Here is a 25,247-nt window from a genome sequence, read left to right on the forward strand (position 1 = left end):
TAAGCATATTCTTTTATTTCTTCGTTATATGAAATTGCAGCTGTGCTTTTGGGTGGGGAAGAAGGAAGACGGCAAGAATAAATATTTGTGAGAAAAAATACCCATTACGTAATGTAAAGTTTGGAAAACAATTATTTTTTAAAAAATCCTGCTCTGTGCTCTTCAACCACTGCCTGCCCCTCAGCTCAGATCATTGTCACTTCCCATCTTATTAACCTCCTAACTGGTTTGTCAGTTTGAGTCAGTAAACATTTATGGAGGCCTCCTGTGTGCCAGGCACAGTGCTAGGTTGGAGGTAAGAAGATGAATTAGAGGAAGTGCCTTTGAGCTTGCAGTCTAGTTAGGGAGCAGCTAGATGATTTCAGTGTAAGAGGTAAGGTAGGACTATGTACAGGAGAGTGACACTAGGCCCAACCGGGGGGTCAAGGCAAGTTTTCTAGAACAGTGGTCGCCAACCTTTCGGACCTCACGGACCACCAGTTGGCAGCGGCTGTTCTAGAAGACATAATGGCAAACTTAAGTCTTGGGCGATAGGTAAGAGCTGGGTAAAGGAGTGTGGGAACGGCATTCCAGCAGAGGGAGTGGTGTGAGCAAAGAAAGGAACAGTGTGCAGCAGTAGCACGTGTAAAACAACACAGGCCTTTGTTTCTCGAGTGTGAAGAAGGGAGGTATGGCGGCCCCGGTCATTGCGGCCTTGCGCTCTACGTCAGGGGCTCAGACCTTCCTCAGCTGGCAGTCGGGAGCCGCTGAGGTTGTCAGTGGAGGTTTTAGGTCTCTGACAACGTGGAGAACGGACGAGTGGATTTTGTTAGTCCAGCATAGAGGCAGGAGCTCAATTTAGAGGCGGAGAGTCACTGGGGAGAGTCATTGGGGGCCTAACCAGAGGCAGTAATTGGAGGCATGTGGAGGAGTGGGCTCAGCAGATGTTTCGGAGGTTTGCAGAGGAGGTAGGTGTGGCGGTGCAGGGAGGACTTTTGGATGACTCAGGTGACCTGTTTCTGTTCTTGCCTTTCTTCATCCAGTCTGTTGCCCATCCCACAGATTCAGTCTTGGCCTAAGCTGTGTCTGCTAGTCTTTCTGGTATTGTTTCCCCTTCGTCGTATGCTGCTTCAGCCTAGAAACTATGCTGACATTACCAAGCACCTACTGTGCTCCTGGCTGTGGGAGGTGTGGGGATGGATGATCATTGAGGACCAGTAGCTCCCGGTGCAGCATGGCTCAGGCCTCCCTGCTTGCTCCGGAAGGCAGGCTTTGGGATTACACAGGCCTCGGTTGATAGCCTGCCCTATTGGTGGAGTGACTTGGGGTTATTACTTCATGTTCTGTTTGGTAAAATGGGCATAAAATCCCTACCTGTTTGGAGTTGTAAGAAGTCAACACACTACGTTTGTATAGGTCCTAGGACTCAGTAAGTAGTAGCACTTACTGTCTTTTCCTTTTGTTAACAGATCTATCACAGAATCCCCAACTCAGATTCATCTTCCAGTAAAACCAGGCAGATCATCTCCACCATCAGAACACAGAATCTTCCCAGCTGTCAGCTGACCTCCCGAAGCCACTACTCCCCCATTTACCTGTCGTTTCTCATGCTCCTGGCTGCCCTGAGCTGGCAGTATGTGAGTACCCTATCTCAGGTCACAGAAGACTATGTCCAGACCGGAGAACATTGATCTGTTCACCATGAAGTAGACTGACCTTTTTTTTCAAAGAGGGATATTGGCTTCCCCTTTTCTCCCCTCCTGCTTTAATCCTGTAATTCTGTGGGCTTGGACCCTGAGAAACTGAGGTGCAGCTGAGAAGAGAATAAAAGAGGATCCCTCACCCTCAGCACCTGGTACCTGTGGGTTGTGCTCACCTGCACATGGTGGCTGACGGTGCACTCGGTGGTGCAGGTCGGGAAGTGGTTGCCCTGGGACTCCTGACAGATCTGTGTGCATCCTGATTAGTTATAATTAAATGTGTTTAATTTAAAGGAACCTTTGATCTCTTATCCTAGTAGAAAAGTGAACTGAATTTTCTTCATGTTCGTTTCTCTCATTTTTTTCTTCAGTTGATTTGAAGGTAATAGCTGTGAAGTTTACACCTCTGGGTAATTTTTCCGTTTCCTACGAATACAGACCATGTTCTGCACATGAAGGCTGGGAATTAACTTCATGGTGTCTGGTAGCATTTTCTTCTTTGATGAGGTTACCTTTCAGAAAGATTGCCTAAGCCCCATTGTTGAAGATTGGTCTTGTTAAGGCCGTTTTTGATTTTGTAAAATAATGAATTACTCTGCAGTGGTCAAATGCAGATCACTTGAAAGCTTGGGTGAGTGTGGCAGATAAAGGAACTCAAGGGTGGAATTAGTGCTTGAGGGACGGATGGCACCATGATGCCACCTGGTGCAGTACCAATAAGGACACAGCTGCCTGGCCCCTGCATGATGGCCCACTGGGAGCTGGGAAGGGGCCCATGGCAGCCGCTGCGCTGCTCCAGCCGGTAGCCTGATTAGCTGCCAGCCTTCTCTGCTTTTGGCCAGTTCCCTTAGCTGCTTTCCAGGGTTTTAAACTCAGCTTTCCTTTCTTTTCGTTACCAGTTTATACACTGAAGCCTCAAGAAAGGCAAAAGCCATGTTCAGGTGATTGGCTTGAAAGCTGAATGGTGCGCAGCCCAATTCTAGCGCCCTGTTCACCTTCCTCCTTCCCAGCACAGCCGTTTTGTGATGTACTCTCACCCAGTGACGCGCTGAGATCTCAGCTTGGACGAGGGAGGGACCCAGCCGCACTAGGGGAGCCTGAAGCCCCTCAGGCTGAGAATCGCGGGGAGGGCGCGGCCCAGTGCTTCCTAGAAGCCAGTAGTGCTCTCTGGGCGCATATAGCATATATCCTACTCTTTGCTGCAGTCCTTTATGAAGTGTGACTTGGTGAATTTGAGGTTTTTCCAGCAATGGTGTTGGATTTGCATTGTTGTACACATGCCCACACTGATTTTCCTCCTGTGACAGCCGCCACCGGACAATTGGCTTAGTTTTTTGGTCCAGGGAAGCTTCAGATAATTGGTTCATTTGAGGCTCAGCCCTGGAGAAACTGCTGACTTGCCATGTATCCACCATTCAGCTGTGAAGCAGACTCAATAGTAATCTTCCAAGAGGTTTAAAGCATCAAAACTTGGTTTGAGCCCTGGCTGGTTTGGCTCACTGGATAGAGCGTCAGCCTGCGGACTCAAAGGTCCCAGGTTCGATTCCGGTCAAGGGCATGTACCTTGGTTGCAGGCACATCCCCAGTAGGGGGTGTGCAGGAGGCAGCTGATCGATGTTTCTCTCTCATCAATGTTTCTAACTCTATATCCCTCTCCCTTCCTCTGTAAAAAATCAATAAAATATATTTTAAAAAAAACAACTTGGTTTGAGATTCCAGGACGGGTTAAGAATTTGTGTGAAGTCTAAGGTGAGCTCTGAAGTTCATGGTGGACAGAGCCTTGGTCTGAGGTGGACACCCCAGAAGCTTCTCCTGTGGCTCAGCCACGACCTGTGTGACTTGCCAGCTTGTGTGGTTTGGTGACCTTAGGCCCCTCCCAGCTGGAAAGCGGTGGAATTTTTACGTCACTGACTTGGGTAGAGGTCTTAGACCTCTTGAGACTTCAGATGTTTCCTTTTAAATGTTTTTCTACTAAAACTGCCAGATGAAATGCAGGATGAAACCCAGTTAAAACTCGGATAAATTTAAGTATAATTATATCCCAAATATCGCATGAGATATATTTATATAAAAAATTGTTCGCTTTTGCAGCACACATACTAAAAACATTGTCTGAAATTCAAATCAAATTGAGCATCCTGTATCTTTATTTGCTGAACCTGGCAACCCCGCCCTTTATACCACACTTTAATGTAATTAATAAAATGTATGGCATTCCTGGCATTCAGTCTACCTGATTCCTCCTCACAGTGGTAGCTGAGGTAATGATCAATGGCGATAACTTGAGGTTTATTGATGCTGATCCCTATTTTTTTCTAACAAAAACTCCTTAAGCCAAATGTGAAGATGACCATCATATTACATCATTTTGCACATCGCTCCTGGCTTCTGGGATGAGGATGGAGTTGCAGGGAACACTGTGGAGGTAGGAGAAAGTGCGTGAAAATGGAATTATTCAACTCAGTGTGGGAGTAGGTAAATAACTTCATTGAGGTTATGAATATATTCTCATCTAAATGTTAATAAAATGTTATGAATTTATAGCTTTGGTAAATGCTATGCTGGGTTTCACAGATTTTTCCTAGTGTTCACTGGGTGTTTAAGAAGTTATCTTAGGAGCTTCTGATTCTTCCGAGTCACATCAGAAGTCAAACTTCACGATTTTGGGAAGAGCTAGTCCAACTCTCAGGTGGGGAAGGGAAATAAGACACTGACAGGCCAGTGGGATGGGTATTGATTCTTCAGGTTGCCTCTGTTCCCCTCAAGAACTGGTGTACCTCGTGGCTTATGATTCTTAGCTAGGCCTATCCAAAGGAATCTTTCTTAACCAGCAGTAAATTAAAGTCACAGGGAGCTTGCAAAGGAGCGCACCAGGCTCTGCCTCCACCCCATTCCAGCAGTGGGAGGCGCCAGGGAAAGCTGGTCCTCCAGTAGGACATGGGCTGTGACAGGGACTAAAAAGAGAGAAGCTGTGGTCTGAACGGATGCTGGAGTGGAGAGAAGCTAAAATTAGGTATTTACTTTGTTCCCCTCGACTGACGCCCTGCTTAGAGTGTAAAGAGCACCCAGACCCATGAGCCCATGTTTCTGTCTGTGGGATAAGGATAGACAGCAGCCACGAATCTACAAATGATCTTCGAGGTCCCACCAGAACAGACCTGACATTGAAGGAGAAACCTTTTATTGGCACAGTATTCCTTCTTTAATAGGGTATAGCAGTGATTTTTAAACAATAAAGGCTGGTTTCTCTCTATTTTCATTGTATTAAGAGGTCAGTCAGTCAGTCAGTCAAATCAAGACCACCCAGTTTGTTTTAAGGAGACAGTTGGTAAAACTAGTACAGCTCTTCCAACATTAGACTACCTCATTCTCATGATCAGCTGAGGTGCACACAAAAATAAAACTTCTATTTAAAAATCATGCCAAGATCAGAGCAGGTTAGCAACACTGCAAAGCTCGACAGATGCAGGAGCCCCAGGAGAGTGGCTTTTTCCAAAGGGCTGCCCCACTATTTCTCTTCTCAACCTATTTCCAAATTAGAAAGCTGCTTGCTCAGAGGTACCGCTGATGGTGGGATGCATGGGAAGCTACGATTAGGAAATCCACCTTTCGTTCCTTTGAAAAAAATGCGAACCCTGTTGGCCTATCATGCTCCCTGGTGATGCACAGATGGAGGACGAAGGATGTGGAGGGGTTGCAGGAAGAGCCGAGCAACACTAGTCTAAGGGGGAAGGACTTGCGTTGCGTGTAGCAGTGGTTTAAATGCATTGTGACAACAGTCCACTGAGTGGCCTGGGAGGTAGCCAGGCCTTGGCTGTGTCTCCTTGGAAGACTGCTCTCATGGTAGACACAAGGTTTGGCCCAATCCAGTCCTTTAGGCCCTGTCTAAAACCCATTTGTACTCAAAGAATAAAAGACATTCCTATCCCTCATGTCACCCCAGCCCCACTGGCTATATTTCAGGAAACACTGCCCCAGGGCTGGCTGGAAGGGCCCACAGCAGGTTAGATCCTTTTCCAGTACTGGTCCGTGCAGGGGAGTCCAGCCACGATCTCCGACTCAATTCCACAGTGATCCTGTCCTCTGAGGATTTTAAAGAAGCCTGGAAAGCAAAAGTAAGATGCCTTTAAAGTGTGCCTTGGGTTTGGGGCCTTGCCAACATATTCAGACTCATCCCTGAAAGACCCAGGAGCGAAAGTCACCAGACACCAAACCAGCATCAGAGTGCTTTATCAGCTTCCACTGTTTGTACAGCAACCCCGCTCCACATCAACCCCATGTCACCTGTCCCTGCACCTGGTCCAAGGGGATGGGAGGCACGGCGATCTGAAGCTGGGCCCTGCTCCCTACCACCCTCTCCCAGGATCAGAAGCTGCCCTTGGGAAATACTAGCCCACTAGCACCTGGAAGGTCACGGTTAAGCCTAGGGTTTGGAGCTGTGCAGTGGGTAGAGCAGAGGAAGATAAGATGACAACTGTGTTCTGGCTCGTAACACTATATTCTTAGCAGGAAGGGAGCGGCACTCACCATTGTCACCCCAGTCGGTGTTCCAGGAGTTGCCTACCAGCCAGTAGGGGGTGTCATTCTCTACCCCCCAGCCCAGAATGCGGACTGCATGGCCTCCCACCATTTCTCCAGTGACATGTTGGTACACGCCTGAGAGAGGAAAACACCAGTCAGGCTGAGACCCAGCCACTGCCCATCCCTCACAGCACCCCTCCACGTCAGCCGGCTCCCCAGGCAGGATAATCGGGACCCAGAAGGCCTACTGTTGTCTTCAAACAGGGGTTCTCTATTCGGTAGTTATTTGAATATATTTTTGAAAGCCCAACACACAATTATGTTGAGTAACCATTAAAATGGGAGTCCAATGAAACATGCCTGTTGGTTGCCTTTAAAACTAAAGTTATAAATTAGAATTTAAAATTTAACGTTTAAATACCAATGGTCTGTTTTACATACTAGGACTCCATGTAATGATTTGTCGAAAGCAGTGTGTGGCGGAGAGTTCACCTGCTGCTCTGGGGTCACCAGAGAGGAGATGCAGAAAAGAACTGAGCTGGTAGAGCCAGTGTCAATCAATGGGAGAGAAAAAGTGCTCAGGGAGCTGGCCAGCCAGCTGTACCCTAGTGAGTCACTTTGCTGGAAATGTATTCTTAACTAACATGGGGGTTGTGCTAAGAACTACCAACTTTAGCGCTAGCTGGTTTGGCTCAGGGGATAGAGCGTGAGCCTGCAGACTGAAGGGTACCAATTTCGATTCAGGTCCAGGGCACATGCCTGAGTTACAAGCTCGATCCCCAGTAGGGGGTGTGCAGGAGGCACCAATCAATGGATCTCATCATTGATGTTTCTCTCTCTCCCTCTCTCAAATCAATAAAGATATATATATGTATTTTTTTTTTTTAATTACCAGCTTTATAGTATTTTTCCTTGTCAGAATCATCTTCTTTTATCTAATCCAGCAGTTCTCAACCTGTAGGTCGAGACCCCTTTGGGGATCAAACGACCCTTTCACAGGGGTCGCCTAAGACCATCGGAAAACACATATATAATTACATATTGTTTTTGTGATTAATCACTATGCTTTAATTATGTTCAATTTGTAACAATGAAATTGGGGGTCACCACAACATGAGGTGGTCGCGGCATTAGGAAGGTTGAGAACCACTGGTCTAATCCTTTCTAAGAGTTGAGAGCTGTGGAGTTTTCAATTTAGCAGCAAGTACATGAGACAGAAGTGGTCAGCACAGACTGTTCATCGGGGGTGAGGGGTTTCTAAGACAGCTCTCGGGCCAAGGACTGGCCAAGTCCCTGTTTCCTTGTCCATGGGGGTGGTAGGCATAAGGCTAGGGCTTTGCCAAGAAAAGATGAATAAAGAAGGTCACTCAACCCAGACACAAAATCTGCAGTTATAAGGTGATGGATATGTTGACAGAGCAATGGAGGAGAATGGAGGCGGGAGCCAGAGGCTCCAGGGAGGGGGAAAAGACTACCCTGGGAGATCTTTGAGCTGGCTATTCAGGGATGAATGGAATGAGCAGGAACTAGCCATATAAAAACATTGCAGCGGGATCCGAACAGCATGTGCAGAAGAGGCAAACAGGTGCAAGAAAGCAGAGCATAGGCAGCTGCTGAGGGGTCTGTAGAGCCCGGTGAGGGGAGGCCTGGCACTGCCCTTCTGGATACCCTGCCTTCCCCCTTTGATCAGGTCCTGTTGGCCCACCTGAACCCAGACCCCCCCCCACCCCCACCCCCCCTGCCGTGGCCATCTGGGGCCAATACACACCAGACTTGTACATCAGGAAGTCTGAATACACGGAGAATGCTGCCTCCACTGGGCCATTTTTGTAGATCTCTGCCATGATCTCCTTCTCGCTACTGGGGACGCTGTATGACTTGCATCCTAGCAAAAAACCAGCAGGTGGGGTGAGACGTGCCTCCAGAGGCTCCACCAGCCAGTTCACTGATTTACGGGGAGCCACCAAGTGAAGACTGAGCATCCAGGGGACTTGCCCAGTCTGGGGAGGGGGAGGGGGGGACGGGAGGGGTGGTGGTGCCCAGGAACCCCGAGGGAGGAGTGATTGGACTGGATCTGGAAGTTGAGAAGTGGGAGAATGTGGCCCTGAGGGCAGAGTGGGACTGGACCAGGACTGAACCAGGTCACTCCCCTGTACAAGGGGTTTGGTCCCCTCCAACTCTGAGGGTCTGACTCCTAAGACCACATCCCTGAGATGGAATTCGGGGTGGAGACAGAAAACACAGCAGGCAGGCAAGAGGCATTAGTGCCCTTCCTTGCTCCATCCCGTGTTCCTGACTCAAGACTCAGCTGCCCTGGCCTCTTCCTTTGGCTTGGGAAGGCTGTCAGCGGGTCTCAGGCCCAGTGTGCTTACCGTAGTGTTTATCTTCTTTGTAGGATGGGGTGTAGCCCGGCTCACAGATCTTGCTACACTGCGGGGTTTCCCCGCCTTCCCCTGTACATGAGGGCCGAGAGCCATTCACGTGGTGCTCACAGGGAGGGATGGAGTAGGGTCTGCAACCTGTAGGGACCAAGTAGAAAGGAAGGTCTTGGCCAACAGCCCCTACAGAGACTTTTTGAGGCCAGAAAGAATTAGGATGATGACTCACAGGAACAGTAGATACCCCCAAGTCTGCAGCCTGGGTCTGTTCTCCCCCCATTGCTAATTTTGCCATTGAGAGGATTGGCTTGTCTTCTACCCTGTTTTCCAGCCCAGTACTCTCACCCTCAACCCTCAATCTTCTTTAGAGTAGAAAATGAGACCATCATTAGTTACTGCTTATAAAATCCATCTGGCTAGATAGGGACTCAGGGCAGACACTCACCTACATGGGAGTCATAGAGGCCACCAGACACCAGGCCTTTTTTTGTCCAGAAGTTCCAAGCACCAGAGGGAAAGCCCCCATTACAGCTAAGAAAAGAGCCATTCATTAAAAGTCATCGTGAGAGAGGTGCTAGCTGCTCCCAGACCACTGCCTGGTGGAGCCACCACTGCCTTCAGCAAGTGGCCCAACAGTTTTCCCAGGTCCCAACAGACTCCCAATTCATCCTCCCCTGGATTGTCCCTTCCAGGGAATCACCCAAGCTCTCCACCCCACCCACCAAGACCCTCGAGAAGACAGAAGGACACTCGGATTCCTGTCTACACCAAACCAGGTTGTGTCCTTTCTAGAACAGGGGTTCTCAATGAGGGAGCACACCGAATTCCCCAGGGTACTAACCAAAACACCAGTGCCAGAAATTCAAACTTAACCGGTGGACACACCTTTTTCTTTTTAGAGGGCAGCACACGAGGCAGTGTGACCAATCTGGAGAACCATTATTAACTACAGATAAGGAAACAGGTCCTGAGGCTATAACATTGCCTTGAGCAGAAAAATCAGATCTGAGATCAGAAATTTAACCACGAATCCTGAGCCCAGACCCCACCACCCACAGCCAGCCCTGTGGGGCCAGCCTGGGTTTAGGAGCCTTCCAGAAAGCAGCAGCCATACTAGGGCCTGCTTCCAGATTCCCCAGATTCCCACAGTGCCTCGACCACATCTGTCCTCAATGTCACTCCCACCCCAGGGAGCCTCAGTCACCCTCCACCTGAGGAGGCCTCAGCCCAGGTCTCCCAGGTGCCATTCCCTCATGGAAGGTGCTGCCTCAGACTCACCCTTCTCCACACTGGAAGCCACAGCAGGTGAGCAGGTCCTCGGCAGACACCTCCACGTTGACATGCCCATTGGTAAGGATGCAGATCCGGTCAGAAATGGCCTCCACAGCTCCAAACGCCTGCAGAAATAGTCCCTACCCAGGTAAGCCCCACCCCTGGACCTTGGAAGGCCGCAGTGGGCACCTCAGACTTCCTTGGTAACTAGTCTTTTTCAGTGTCAGGCGAGGGTCCTGGCACTCAAACTTAGCTTTAAAGTTCGTTTAATCTTTAATCCTCTACCTGGGTACTCAGTTCATTTCTGAAATATGTAGCTTTGATTTTTAACATAAAAAAAAAACAGCTCACATTTGCCCAGGTGGTGTGGCTTAGTGGTTGAGCATTGACCTATGAACCAGGAGATCACGGTTCGATTCCAGGTCAGGGCACATGTCCAGGTTGTGGACTCAATTCTCAGTAGGGGGCATGAAGTAGGCAGCCGATCGATGATGCTCTCTCCTCACTGATGTTTCTATCTCTATCTCCCTTTCCCTTCCTCTCTAAAGTCAATTAAAAAATATTTTTAAAAATAATAATCCATATTATTATCTTTTTTAAAAATAAAGCAAGGCTATCTCAAGATGGGGAAATAAAGATCTTCCCAGACAAAAAAAGGCTAAAGGAGTTTGTCACCACCAAACCAGCATTGCAAGAAATGCTAAAGGAACTGCTGTAATGAGAAAAAGAAACAGAGAGAAATACAGGCATAAAGAAAGAAAATGGCAATAAATAAGTACCTATCAATAAAAACCTTAAATGTAAATGGATTAAATGCTCCAATCAATAGACATAGGGTAGTTGAATGGATACAAAAACATGGCCCAAATATATGCTGTCCACAAGAGACCTCAGAAAAAAGACACAAAGGATGAGAGTGAAGGGATGGAAAAAAATTTCCATGCAAACGGAAATAAAAAAAAGCCGGAGTGGCAATACTCATACCTGACAAAATAGGCTTCAAAATGAAGGCCATCACAAGAGACAATAAAGGTCACTACATAATACTAAAGGGGTTGATGCAACAAGAGGATATAACAATGGTCAACATATATGTACCCAGTATATGAGCACCTAAATATATTAAAACTTCTGGAGGACTTTAAGAGAGATTGACAGCAATATAGTCATAGTAGGAGACTTTAACACCCCGCTAACTTCACTGGATAGATCTTCCAGACAAAAACAAGGAAACAATGACACTAAATGACACACTGGATCAGATGGATTTAATTGACATTTATAGAACATTTCACCCCAAAGCTGCAGAATATACCTTCAAGTGAACTTGGGTTATTCTCAAAGATAGGTCACATGTTAGAACACAAAACAAGTCTCTACAAGTTCCAGAAGACTGAAATCATATTAAGCATATTCTCAGATTGTAATGGAATGAAATTAGAAATTAACTATAGCCCGGCTGGTATGGGTCAGTGGTTGAGCATCGACCTATGACCAGGAGGTCACAGTTCAATTCCTGGTCAGGACACATGTCCAGGTTGCGGCCTCAACCCCCAGGAGGAGGCATGCAGAAGGCAGCCAATCAGTGATTCTCTCTGATCAAAGATGTTTCTATCTCTCCCTCCTTCTCCCTTCCTCTCTGAAATCAATAAAAATATATATATTTTAAAGAAATCAACTACAGTATAAACACTCAAAAACATTCAAACATATGGAGACTAAATAGCATGTTATTAAACAATGAATGGGCTACCAATGAGATCAATAAAGAAATTTTAAAAAAAATTCCTGGAAACAAATGAAAATGAACACAAAATAACCCAAAATCTCTGGGACACAGCAAAAGCAGTTCTGAGAGGGAAGTTCATAGTACTACAGGCCTACCTCAAAAAACAAGAAAAATTAATAATAAACTATTTAATCCAACAACTTAAAGAATTAAAAAGAGAACAAGAAAAGCTCAGAGTAAGTAGAAGGAAGGAAACAATAAAGGAGAGCAGAAATAAATGACACAGAGACTTAAAAAACAATACGAAAGATCAATGAAACGAGCATCTGGTTCTTTGAAAAGATAAATAAGATTGATGAACTGTTAGCCAGACTCAGTAAGAAACAAAGAGAAAGGACCCAAATAAATAAAATCAGAAATAAAAGTGGAGAAGTAACCACTGACACCACAGAAATAGAAAGAATTGTAAGAAAATGCTATGAGTAACTATATGCCAACAAGCTGGACAATGTGGGTGAAATGGACAAATTCCTAGAAAAATACAATCTTCCAAACTGAATTAGGAATAATCAGAAAACCTGACTAGGCCATAGCAGCTGATGAAATAGAAGCAGTAATAATAATAGTAATAGTAATAATAATAATAATAATAATAATAATAATAATAATAATAAACTCCATCAAACAAAAGTCCTGGTCTGGACAGCTTCACAGAGGAGTTTTGCCAAACATTAAAAAAAAAAAACAACTAACACCTATTCTCCTCAAACTATTCCAAAAAATTCAAGAGGAAGGAACACGTCCAAGCTCTTTTTTGAAGCCAGCATTATCCTAATTCCAAAACCAGAGAAAGACACTACAAAGAAAGAGAACGACAGGCCAATATCCCTGATGAATATAGATGCTAAAATCCTCAACAAAATTCTAGCAAATCAGATCCAACAACATATTAAAAAGATCATACACCATGACCAAGTGAGATTTATTCCAGCGATATTTGCAATCAATAAACGTGATACATCACATAAACAAACTGAAAGAAAAATCACATGACCATATCAATAGACATAGAAAAAGCATTTGACAAAATCCAACACCCATTTTGATAAAAGAACTCTCAGCAATGTGGGAATAGAGGGATCATACCTCAATATAATAAAGGCCATATATGATAAACTTACAACCAACATCATATTCAATGGGTGAAAACTAAAACCATTTCCCCTAAGACAGGAACAAAACAGGGGTGTCCACTTTCACCACTCTTATTCAAACTAGAGGCCCGATGCACAAAATTCTTGCAAGAGTAGGCCTTCCTTCCTCTGGCTGCTGGCACTGGCTTCCCTCCGAGACCAGGGCTTCACTCACAGAGGGAGGCCCCGCCCACCCACCACAGCCTGCTGGTTGACTGCAGCCACTGCTGCTTGCCTCGGCCCTCATAGCCCCGGCTTCATTTGGAAGGACATCCAGTCTAATTAGCATATTATGCTTTTATTATTATAGACTAGGGGCCCGGTGCACGAAATTCGTGCACTGGGTGTGTGTGTGTGTGTGTGTGGGGAGTGTCCCTCAGCCCAGCCTGCCCCCTCTCACATACTGGGAGCCCTCAGGCGTTGACCCCCATCACCCTCCAATCGCAGGATCGGCCCCTTGCCCAGGCCTGACGCCTCTAGCCTAGGCGTCCGGCCCGGGCAGTGGGGACCCACAGCTGCAGCGGCCCCATGATTGTGGGCTTCGCTTTAGGCCCAGGCAAGGGACCCCTAGCTCCTGGGACTGCCAGCTTTGACCGTGCCCAGCTCCCATCGCTGGCTCCACCCCTACTTCCTGCTATCACTGGCCAGGGCGGAAAAGGCACCTGATTCTCCGATCATGGCTGGGGGGCAGGGCAAAGGCGGCCCTAGGGCCGCCTTTGCCCTGCCCCCCAGCTCTTAGCTCCCCCCCTGGGTTTCCGATCACTGTCAGTGGCAGGGGGCTTCTTCCTGCTTTCCCTTTCGCCTCCCTGCATTGTGCCTACGTATGCAAATTAACCACCATCTTGTTGGCAGTTAACTGCCAATCTTAGTTGGCAGTTAACTGCCAATCTTAGTTGGCAGTTAATTTGCATATAGCCCTGATTGGCCAATGAAAAGGGTAGCTCGTACGCCAATTACCATTTTTCTCTTTTATTAGTGTTGATAGCATTGCAAGTCCTAGCCACAGCGATCAGACAAGAAGAAAAAATAAAGGGCATCCAAATTGAAAAGGAGGAAGCAAAACTCTCATTATTCACAGATGACATGATATTGTATATAGGAAACCCTAAAGACTCCACCAAAATACTAGTAGATATAATAAAGCAATTCAGCAATGTAGCAGGGTACAAAAAATTAACATTGAAAAATCTATGGCATTTTTATATACCAATAAGGAATTCTCAAAAGAGAAACTAAACAATCCCATTTACCATAGCAACAAAAAAAAAATTAAGGTATCTAGGAATAAATGTAACCAAAGATGTAAAAGATTTGTACTCTGGAAACTATAAGATGTTGAAAAAAGAGACAGAGGAAGATATAAACAAGTGGAAGAATATACCATGTTCATGGATTGCTAGAATCAACATCATTAAAATGTCCATACTACCCAAAGCAATCTATAGATCCAATGCAATCCCTATTAAATTACCCACAGCAGCCGAAACCGGTTTGGCTCAGTGGATAGAGCGTCGGCCTGCGGACTGAAGGGTCTCAGGTTCGATTCCGGTCAAGGGCATATACCTGGGTTGCGGGCATATCCCCGGTGGGAGGTGTGCAGGAGGCAGCTGATCGATGTTTCTCTCTCATCGATGTTTCTAACTCTCTATCTCTCTCCCTTCCTCTCTGTAAAAAAATCAATAAATAAAATATATATATATATATATAAAATTACCCACAGCATTATTTCACAGATCTAGAACAAATACTCCAAAATTTATATGGAACCTAAAAAGATACTGAACAGTCGCAGCAATCTTGAGAAAAAACAAAGTTGGAGGAATCACAATACCAGATCAGATGTTAGGTTATACTACAAAACCACTATAATCAAAATAGCCTGGTACCTGGCACAAGAACAGACATATATAGATCAATGGAATTGAACAAAGACCTCAGAAATCAACCCAAGCCATTATGCTCAATTAATATTTGACAAAGGAGGCAAAAGCATACAATGGAGTCAAGATAGTCTCTTCAACAAATGTTGTTGGGAAAATTGAACAGATACATGCAAAAAAGAAAAAAAAAAAGAAACTAGACCACCAACTTACACCATACTCAAAAATAAACTCAAAATGGATAAAAGACTTAAACGTAAGACAGGAAACCATAAAAACCCTAGAACAATAAGCAGCAAAATCTCTCCGTAGCAATATGTTTGCAGATACATCTCCTAAGGCAAAGGAAACTAGGAAGAAAATAACCAAATGGGACTACATCAAAGCAAAACGCTTCTGCACAGCAAAAGAAACCATCAACAAAATGAAAAGGGAGCCCACTGTATGGGAGAACATTTTTGACAAGGATACATGTGATAAAGGGTTAATATCCAAAATATATAAGGAACTCACACTACTTAACAAAAGGAAGACAAACAATCCAATTAAAAAATGGGTAAAGGACCTAAATAGACACTTTTCCAAAGGGGATGTAGAGATGGCCAAGAGTCATATAAAAAATGCTCAAGTCACTGATCATCCACAATGAGGTTTCACCTCACACCTGTCAGAATGGCTACCATCCACAAATCAACAAATGACAAGTGCTGTCAAGGATGTGGAGAAAAGGAACCCTAGTACACTGCTGATGGGAATGCAGAATCGTGCAGCAATTATGGAAAATAGTATGGAGTTTCCTAAAAAAATTAAATATAGAACTGCCATTTGACCCAGTAATCCCACTTCTAGGAATACCCTAAGAAACCCAAAACACCAATCAGAAGGAATGTATGCACCCCTATGTTCATAGCAGTGCAATTTATAACAGCTAAGATCTGGAAACAGCTCAAGTGCCCATCAGGAGGTGAGTGGTTAAAAAAAGCTATGGTACATTTATACCATGGAGTACTATGCAGCAGTAAAAAAGAATCTCTTAACCTTTTGAGACAGCATGGAGGGACCTGGAAAGTATTATGCTAAGCAAAATAAGCCAGTCAGAGAAAGACAAGTACCACATGATCTCACTCATATGTGGAATCTAATGAACAAAGTAAACTGCTGAACAAAGAAGATCCAGAGACACAGAAGCATGGAACAGACTATCAGATCTCAGATGGAAGGTGGGGCTCAGTGGGTAGGTGGGAAGAGATCAACCAAAGAACTTGTATGCACATATGCATAGCCCATGGACACAGACAATAAGAGTGGTGGAGGCCTCAGGCGGGGGGTGGGTGTGGGGACACATGCAATAGTTTCAACCACAAAGATTTAAGTAAAAAATAATAAATAAATAAACACAGCTCAAAGGTCAAACATTCTGATTTCACTTCTATGAGGTATCCAGACTAGTCATAATCATAGTAGAAAGTACAAAATAGAAAGGTGGTTGCTGAGGGCAAAGGGGAGAGCGGATGGGGTTGTTAGTGTTTAATGGGGACAGAGTTTCAGTTTTACAAGATGACAAGAGCTGTGTGGATGGATGGTGGTGATGGCCACACAATGTGAACATACTTAATGCCACTGAACTATATACTTAAGAATGATGATTCCCTAACCGGTTTGGCTCAGTGGATAGAGCGTTGACCTGCAGACTCAAGGGTCCCAGGTTCGATTCCGGTCAAGGGCATATACCTTGGTTGCGGGCACATACCCAGTAGGTAGTGTGCAGAAGGCAACTGATCGATGTTTCTCTCTCTCTATCCCTCCCCTTCCTCTCTGTAAAAAAAAAAAAATCAATAAAATAAAATAAGGCTTCTTTAAAAAAAAACCCAATGATTAAGCCCTGGCCTGTGTGGCTCAGCTGTTTGAAGCATCGTCCCATGCATCAAGAGGTGGCAGGTTCGATTCCCAGTCAGGGCACAAACCCACGTTGCGGCTTCAATCCCTGGCCAGGGCGAGTGCGGGAGCAATTGATGGATGTTTCTCACATTGATGTTGCTTCTCTCTAAGCATGTCCACGGGTGAGGATTAAAAAAAAGTCCAAGCTGGTTTGGCTCAGTGGATAGAGCATCAGCCTGCAGACTGAAGGGTTCCAGGTTCCAAACCGGTCAAGGGCACATGCTCGTGTTGCAGGCTTGATCCCAAGTGGGGGCGTGCAGGAGGCAGCCAATCAATGATTCTCTCTCATCACTGATATCTCTCTCTCTCTCTCCCTCCCCCCTTCCTCTCTGAAATCAATATATATTAAAAAAAAAATGATTAAGATGGTTACATTTATATTGTGTATTTTACCACAGTTAAAAAACAAAATTAAGACAGTCACTGAGTCTTCATGACACACAGTGGAGGTCAAAACTAAGGGTATTGCTGATGGCTCAAGACAGCATGTCAAACAGAAATAAAAACACTTCACAACCCACACATGGCCGTGGCCTGTGCACAGGGCTTTATACACTTTTTAAAAAATATATTTTTTTATTGATTTCAGAGAGGAAGGGAGAGGGAAAGATAGAAACATCAATGATGAGAATCATTTGATTGGCTGCCTCCTGCACGCCCCCTACTGGGGGTCAACCTAGGCATATACCCTGACTAGGAATTGAACTGAGACCTCCTGGTTCATAGGTTAACACTCAACCACTGAGCCACACAGGCTGGGCTATACATTCCTTTCTTCCACCTAGCCTCTGTAATAACTCAGGATCACAGGGGTTTTGATTGTTTGTACTGCTGGAGATTGAGACTCAGGAAAGTTATGTAATGTACCCAGTCACAGCTGGTCCAACTCCAATCCCCTGGTCACTCCCAGGACCCCCCTCCACTACCCCCTCCCTGTTCTAGCCATTCCCAACAGCAGGGCCTCACCCAGCAGGAGCCACAGGAACCCTGGTCTCTGATCTCCTTGATGGTTGGGCAGTTTGGCCAGTTTTCCCGGGCATCGAAGTTTTCAGGCAGAGTTATGTCCTCAGCAAGCCACACTCTGGATAAAGGAAGATCTCCATTATAAACTTGCATCTTACCACCTGTGCTGCTCATCCTACCCCATCCCTGCAAAGGCCAGCTGCCTGCGGGCCGTCCCCGAGGAAGGGAGTGAGGCACACAACATACAGAAGACGGATGTCCTCTTGGAAGTTTAGAAAACAAAACCTGATTCTGCTGCTTAACACAACTTACCACCCCACAGCCTTCTTTCTCGACTTATTTTGTGGATGTTTTTCACGAGTTTTAGCCACAGGGTCCAGATAATTGTGTTTCTTGCTTCCCCCGCCCCACTCCCAATCATACATCTGCCCTGGCTCCTCACATCATCATTTTTAATATCTTTGCCACTGTGTGATGTCCTATAATTTCGCTAACCCACCCTCACGGTCAAGATTGATTTACTGCTTCCTACAAGAGTAATAATGCCTACATGAAACTGTCCAGAATTTTCTAGAAAAGTCAAACATCAAGGGCAGATCACATGGCTTTTCCCAGAATTTCCTTATTCAAGATTGGGCCCACCTAGCTTGTGGAGACCCAGACTTGGGGCCTTTCCCCCCCGGAGAAGCATGTGGGAAACACTGGCTTTTGGGGCTGAGCCCTGCCCTCAAGTAGAGTCTCTGGGAGAAGTGAGACTTGCAGACACCAGGGAGGCCTTCTCTCTTCCCTCTTTCCCACTCTCCCAAACCAACGCCTGCTACTCATGCCCCAGGGAGCAGATACTCACTTCTCGGGCAGCTTGGGCCCACCCAGTTTGGTGCCACACAGAGTCCTCACATAGCTCATGTCCACGTTGCGGAAGTTGTGTCCGGCCTGGAAGACAGCCCATCCCAACAGTCACCCACCAACAGAGGGGGTGTTTCCGGGGACAGGGTGGGGATGAGACTAGGACGCTGCTCACATTCAAGGCCGGACAAGGCCAGGGGTCCCTCCCAACTCAGCAGAGGATGGGGGCTGCTCTACTGCTATAGACCAACAAATTTCCCCCAAATTCATGCTGAAACCAACCTGCAATGTGCTGATATCTGGAAGAGACTCTGAAAGGTGCTCAGGTCATGAGGATGGAGTCCTTATGCAGGGGATTAGTGCCCAGATAAAGGAACCGCCAGAGAGCTCCCCTGCCCCGCCCACCACGTGAGGGTACCGAGAGGAGCCAGCCATCTACAAGCTGGAGGAGGGCCCTCACTAGAACCTGACGCTGCTGGCACCTGGATCCTGTACTTCTAGCCTCCAGAACTATGAATGATGGATTTGTTTATAAGCCACCTAATATGTGGCATTTTGTAGCAGCCTGAATAGTCTAAGATGGGCTCCCTGCAGAGCAAGCCAGGACCAGTTCAGAGGGACCCCGTGGGCAGCGTGCAGCTCTCAGACCAGTGGGGGTCTCCTCTTTTCAGCTCATGTCAAGAGAGACCCCCACAGCCCTGAACATGACCTGTTCCTCATTTCTTTGTTCCCGAAGTCCCAGGCCTCAGGGCTGGGCAGAACCAAGGAGCTGCTAGTATTGATGAGCCACAACACCTACCACAATGGAGCTCAGTTAGGAACACTTCCAAAGCTATTTACCTTCCCATGCACCTCCAACACGCTCACATATGCACGCTCCCCCCCCCGCCCCCATCCCCCAACACACACAGAAGGGGGCAGGGAGGAGGTGGGCATGGTCTTGAGCGGCCATGACTCTGAATCCGATTTTCAACTGTACTGTGGGCCACCTCTGCTGGGAGTCAGGGTGCCCAGACCGACCACCCTCGGGAGGGACACGTGCAGGAAGCGGCCCCCACAGCTCACCTTCCATGTAGAGTTCTTCTTATTAAGATAGTGGACCAGCTCATCTGACAGGGGCTGGAGACTGGGTCTGCTCCGCGCACTGGTCAGCACCACCAGGCAGCTGAGGGTGGCCAAGAGCCGCCACATTTTGGAAGCTGGATCCTAGACTCACCTAGAAAGGAAAGGACACAAGACATCAGAGGCTGCTCCTCCTCCACTCAGGTCCACACACAACGAGGTTCTGGGGCCAGGAATACCCCAGTGGATAAAAGACCCATGTTTTTCCGCTTGTCCCCTTCTGTTCCTGTTTCCTCGTCAAGCCGGGGGGGGGGGGGGGGGTTAGGGGGCGGGGGGGGGGGGCGGGGTGGAGCAGCAGAGAACACTCTAGGACCCACAGTGCCTGTGGGCTCCCGGGTCTAGTCTCAAAGTCCCAACCTGTGCCTGTAGCACACAAGACCGCGCTCTGGTCTGTTTGTGTCACCCCCAAATGCCAGCCCCCTATGTGGTGGTATCAGGACATGGGGCCTTTGGTAGGCCATTAGGTCACGAGTGTGGAGCCCTCATACATGGGCTCAGTGCCTTTATAAGAGAGACCCCAGAGAGAGCCTTTGCTCCTTCTGCTGTGAAGACACAGCGAGAAGTCTGTGACTGGGACGCGTGCCCTCGTAACCATGCTGGTGCCCTGAACTTGGACTTTCAGCCTTCAGACTGTGAGGAATAAATGTCTGTTTAGAAGTCACCCAGTCTGTCTTCTGTTGGCGCAGCCTGAATGGGCTAAGACAGACCACGTGCGCTTCTCCTCCAGGTGGCTGGAGCCAGGACAGGGAAAGCGGAGGGTGGTGATGCCTGCAGGGAGGCTCCTGGGCAGCTGAGGGCTGGGACGTGTGCTGCTTGGGTCTCTAGGGCGATCAGTTACTGCAAGGACCAAGCTCCCAGTCTGAAATGCTGTTCACTGGATGGTCTGTGGCCCAGACATCTTGTGAGCTGTGAGGACCAGGGCTGACCTGCTGCTCTGTCAAACCCCAGGACCCCGGCAACAAGCAGGATCAAGCCTGTCCTACACGAATGAAGACAGCCACATCTTCAGGCTAAATTGAGTCCAGTGCCCGCCCTGCTGTCTCGCCATGGATCTGCAGGACAAAGTTGAGACTTTTCCCAAGTTAGTGCTCTGAAAGAGTAAATAGTCTGTCCGTGTGGGTTATGTCACAAGTGGATAAAAAAAAAAAAAGCAAAACAAAACAAATTTCATGAGCCACCATTTGGATACAAAACAAGCAAAACATAAGCCAAGCTATGGCGGGCGTGTGCCAATCTCCGGAGAACCGGGGAAGCAGGGCTGGTTTGGCCAGCGGCACCAGTCTCCTGGGATTCTCTCCGGTTTTTCTAGCCAGCCAAGGCCTCTGCTTCCGGTGCCAGAGATGGGCTTCCAGGGAGGGAATCCTCCACACCTCACCCTCGGCCCGGCCCTCGGACCTGGGACCGGCCAGTGAGTCAGGGGACAGCGATTTCCAGCTCAGCCTCTGAAGCATGCCGTCAGGCCAGCAGATCCATGAAAACAAGAAACGCATCCTGATGCCGCACCACCTCCAGGCCTGTGAGATGCCCACACAGCGGGGACTGAGTGTGTTTGTGTGTGTGCTGGGGGATTTCCTGTCCTCACAGGTCACAGTCCCTGTGAGGGTTACATGAAGATGACATGTCTTGGGTGACAGCCACCCACACAGTGAGTTGTATTTGAGGGAATATTTAAACCTAACTGTTGCTTAAGCAACAATTCATCTGGAAGAATAAATGCGTAAGAATAGCTGCGGGGTGGGGGGGGGGGGGGAGAGGATAGCATGACATTTGTGGGGGGAAAAAGCAAGAATGAAGGCGTGGCCCTCGTGGGAGTAAATGTATTATAACCTCCAGGTGATGCTGGCCCAGGACCAATCTGATCAACAAAACTGACAGACCATTCAGAAGCATATCCTGTGTGAGAATTTCGTGCATGTGGTAGAGTGAGAAAATTGCTTATCTCAGTAGATGATGCTTATACAACTGCCTACGCACTTTGAGAAAAAAAAAAAAGTGTAAGGCTGAATCTTTACACTTGATTTCTTGCACATGTAAAGTGCTACATGGAACAAAGGCATTGAATAAAAGCACTGAAGCTGTAGGAAGAAAATAAATGCACTTGAAAAAATGTAATAGTGGAGTGAGGAATGCCTAAGATTGACATAAAACAGAACCTTAAAAGGGAAAATATTTTTTTAAAAAGGGGGGGGGGATGTTTAATTACATGAAAATATTCTTCTAGAAAAACAAAAAGTGGCAAGCAAACATAAATTAGTGCTTACATATACTTAACGCTTTGTTTTCTTATTATCCAAAGGGCTCTTAAAATCAGAACAGAAACAATGTAATAGAGAAATGGTAGAAGAACACACACAGTGAATTTATAGAAAAAGAACTACAGCCTGGCCGGTGTGGCTCAGTGGTTGAGTGTCGACCTATGAACCAGGAGGTCATGGTTCGATTCCCGGTCAGGGCACATAACCAGGTTGTGGGCTCAATCCCCAGTGTGGGGCATGCAGGAGGCAGCCGATCAACGATTCTCTCTCATCATTGATGTTTCCATCTCTCTCTCTCCCTCTCCCTTCCCCTCTGAAATCAATAAAACATATATTTTTTTAAAAAGTAAAGAACTACGAATGGCCAACACGTATTAAAAAATGCTCAACCACAGGCAGCTACAGATAAACTTAGGGAGATACTTGCCTTCAACCAGAGTGGCAAAGGCGGGACAGTCTAATAGTTCTCGACGGGGGCAGGATGTGTGTGTTAGATGTGGGGAAGCAGAGATGTCACACTGCCCGTGGCAGGGACCGTCTCTATCACCTGCATGCCCTCTGACTCAGCAATCTGACATTTAGATTTATACCGGCCTCAAAACGCAAAGGTACAGGTATATAGATGCTTCCTACATATTCTTTGTATTAGCAGAAGACCAGAAACCAAGCAAGGGTGGTATAACAGAGTACGTGTTAAGTTACAGTAAATAGTGAAATAATAGAATACAAAGCAGCCTTTAAGAGATGGATTAGTTGAAGTGAATCATACTATACCGATAAAGTAAATATGGCCAAGACACACACCGCAGGTGAGTCATGGTAATGTACGCGCACGAACCCACTAAGCAATGTCCAAGTAGATTCCTGCCACTACATGTTAAACATCAAGAAACACACACAACAGTATAACTAACTGCAAAAGGGGAACTTACTTTTCATTATACATCCTTTAAATCAGCGGTTCTCAACCTGTGGGTCGTGACCCCTTTGGCGGTCGAACAACCCTTTCACAGGGGTTGCCTAAGACCATCCTGCATATCAGATATTTACATTACGATTCATAACAGTCGCAACATTACAGTTATGGAGTAGCAACGAAAATAATTTTATGGTTGGGTCACAACATGAGGAACTGTATTTAAAGGCCCAGAAGGTTGAAACTTTGCTCTTTTAGGAAGAATGGTTAGGGCGACCAAAGACCCCATGCCACCAAGCTGAGGAAAGAACACTTACTTATTTTTTAAATCGATATTTTTAATTGATTTCAGAGAGGAAGGGAGAGGGAGAGAGAAATAGAAACATCAGTGATGAGGAGAATCACTGATTGGCTGCTTCCTGCATGTCCCCTACTGGGGACTGAGCCCGCAACCTGGACATGTGCCCGGACCGGGAAACAAACTGGGGACCTCTCAGTGCATAGACTGAGGCTCAGCCAACGGAGCCACCCCAGCCAGGGCAAGAACACGGTCTCAATGAGCCCCCAGGTGCACGTACAATCATCTCCGCAGACACCAATGAGGCTTCCTCCCTAGGGACTTCCTGCTCAAAACACTTGACTTTCCCATTTTTGGTGACTCATGGGGAGGCTGCCACTCACATGACCACATGTCAGGGACCCACACAACCTCCAAACTGTTAGGTAAATGTCTCGCTGTGGCCTCACATGGCGAAGGGGGCAAAGAGCAATTTGGGGAGCAAGGCAGTCGGTTAGAGGAGAACCCAGTGCAGGAGGTGGTCCCAGTGGAAGGCTCCCTAAATGACAATGGGGGTGTCCCCAGGTGCCCCCTGAGGGATCAGACATCTGCAGAGATGTTAACTCATAAGCAGGGGGAGAATGGGAGCACTTCCATGGCAACTCAGATTTTAAAGCACTGTTTCTCCCGTGTCTGTGGTAGGAGGCACCTCCCACCTTCCAGATGGTTCTCAGCTCCTGCACTGACAACTGCCATGGCCGTCCCCCAGCCTGAGTCGGGAGTCCTGAGGGAGTCCTGCCAGGCCCCGAGAGCTCCTGCACCACATGTCTTTCAAGCACTCACCCTGCTTAGTCCCTTGGTTCTATATTTCCTGTCAACTCTATTCTCCTCCCTTATAACCTCAGTGGAGAACCAGGGTCCCCTCCCGTGAACCAAGGGCCTCTGACCACCGACTCCCAGCCCAGTGCCAAGGCATTGAGGAGAGAGTCTGGGCTGGGATCCATTGGTCAACAGCCACCATCACCAGCAGTGAGGGTGGGCATGAGCTTGGCGTCAGGGGACCTGGATTCCGAACCTGGCTTTTCCACTCACTAGCTGTGCAGCCTGGAGCACCAACCTTCACTGAGCCTCAGCTTCACCACCTGTAGCATGGAGCTCATGGCCACTAATTTCTCCGGGTGCAAGTCCAGAGTGTAATGAGGTGGGCCAAGGCCCCTGGCACAGTGGCTGCCCTACGGTGAGAAGGCAACGCAGGGCTGCTCCTTCGGGCACATTCAGTTCCCAGGTCCGACGCACCACCCTCTGCCTTCCCTCCCTCTTTCTTCTTTCCTCCACCTATGGCCTGTGCCAGAGAATCCCAGTCCACTCCAAACCCGTCCACAATACCTCCACATCGCAAAGAAGAGTCTGAATTAAAATTGGGGCTTTCGCCTCAATCAACCTCCAAATAGTCTTTCATTCTGAGGGTCCTGGGACTGTTGAGCCCAAAGAGTATGAAGTTTCTCCTCCCAGAGGGAAAACAGAGATCCCCAGAGCAGTGGTGATGTCATTGAGTGAGCACCAGACAGCTTTCTTTCTCCCCACCTCCACAGGAATCGTGAACACTGGACCAACTACACACAGATGGTTAAAGCAACAGGCTGTGCTGTTTGTCCTGGGTCCTGTGGCCTTAGCACGAAACCACAGCTTTCACTTCCCCTCTTTTTGGCAAACACTTCCCTTTCATCTCTCAATTCTGTGCATTCCCTTCCTTGATTACAAGACAGAATGAACAGAAAGTGCTGATTTCACGAGGGAGAGGGACCCAACAGGGTAAGAATGCTTGGAGTCACCACCTGCCTTTCAGGGTGTGGGCTGGTGGAAGGAAGTGTGCTGGGCAGATGTTTGTTCTGTCCTAGTCAGCTGGACCGCCTGAGTAGATTCCACTACACCCTCCTTCCCCCTTTCCAAGCTAATATCTAGCTAAAAAATGGGGGGGGGGGGGGGAAAGGGGGCGTTCTCTCATTTCTTTGTTCTCCATATCCCTATAGCACTTCCTGGTTTATATGAAAGTACATCCCACTGCAGTTCTGAGAATATCATGTGAAAATAAAGGGCCTGTGGCCAGGTACTCCTACCTCTGCCTCCCCCTCCCCTCACTGCAGAACCGGTCTCCAGACTACCCTGAAGCCATTCCTGGGACTAACAAGGACCTTGGGACTCTGGAAAGAGATTGAATGAACACAGAAGGAGAGGCGCTGACGCCTGAGAGACTTCAAACCCTGACATCCCTAAAGAC

At 47.3% G+C, this 25,247-nt stretch overlaps 2 protein-coding genes across 3 annotated transcripts in view; one reads left to right on the top strand and one right to left on the bottom strand.

Annotated features, from left to right (window-relative positions):
• Nucleotides 1-5,586, top strand: part of FDFT1 (farnesyl-diphosphate farnesyltransferase 1) — a 26,367-nt gene extending 20,781 nt beyond the window's left edge. For both annotated transcript variants that reach the window (XM_059697614.1, XM_059697613.1), the window contains one exon: nt 1,449-5,586. In XM_059697614.1, the coding sequence (XP_059553597.1) occupies nt 1,449-1,670 (222 nt within the window). In that variant the 3' untranslated portion in view covers nt 1,671-5,586. The remainder of the gene's footprint in view (nt 1-1,448) is intronic.
• Nucleotides 4,844-25,247, bottom strand: part of CTSB (cathepsin B) — a 26,921-nt gene continuing 6,517 nt past the window's right edge. The window contains exons 2-10 of the mRNA XM_059697615.1: nt 19,465-19,615; nt 18,401-18,486; nt 17,557-17,671; nt 9,857-9,975; nt 9,024-9,109; nt 8,573-8,719; nt 7,969-8,085; nt 6,207-6,335; nt 4,844-5,781 (exon numbers count right to left, since the gene is read on the bottom strand). Of these exons, the coding sequence (XP_059553598.1) occupies nt 5,684-5,781; nt 6,207-6,335; nt 7,969-8,085; nt 8,573-8,719; nt 9,024-9,109; nt 9,857-9,975; nt 17,557-17,671; nt 18,401-18,486; nt 19,465-19,590 (1,023 nt within the window). The 5' untranslated portion in view covers nt 19,591-19,615 and the 3' untranslated portion in view covers nt 4,844-5,683. The remainder of the gene's footprint in view (nt 5,782-6,206; nt 6,336-7,968; nt 8,086-8,572; nt 8,720-9,023; nt 9,110-9,856; nt 9,976-17,556; nt 17,672-18,400; nt 18,487-19,464; nt 19,616-25,247) is intronic.

This window comes from Myotis daubentonii, chromosome 5 (genome assembly GCF_963259705.1).
Source record: "Myotis daubentonii chromosome 5, mMyoDau2.1, whole genome shotgun sequence".
NCBI lineage: Eukaryota > Metazoa > Chordata > Mammalia > Chiroptera > Vespertilionidae > Myotis > Myotis daubentonii.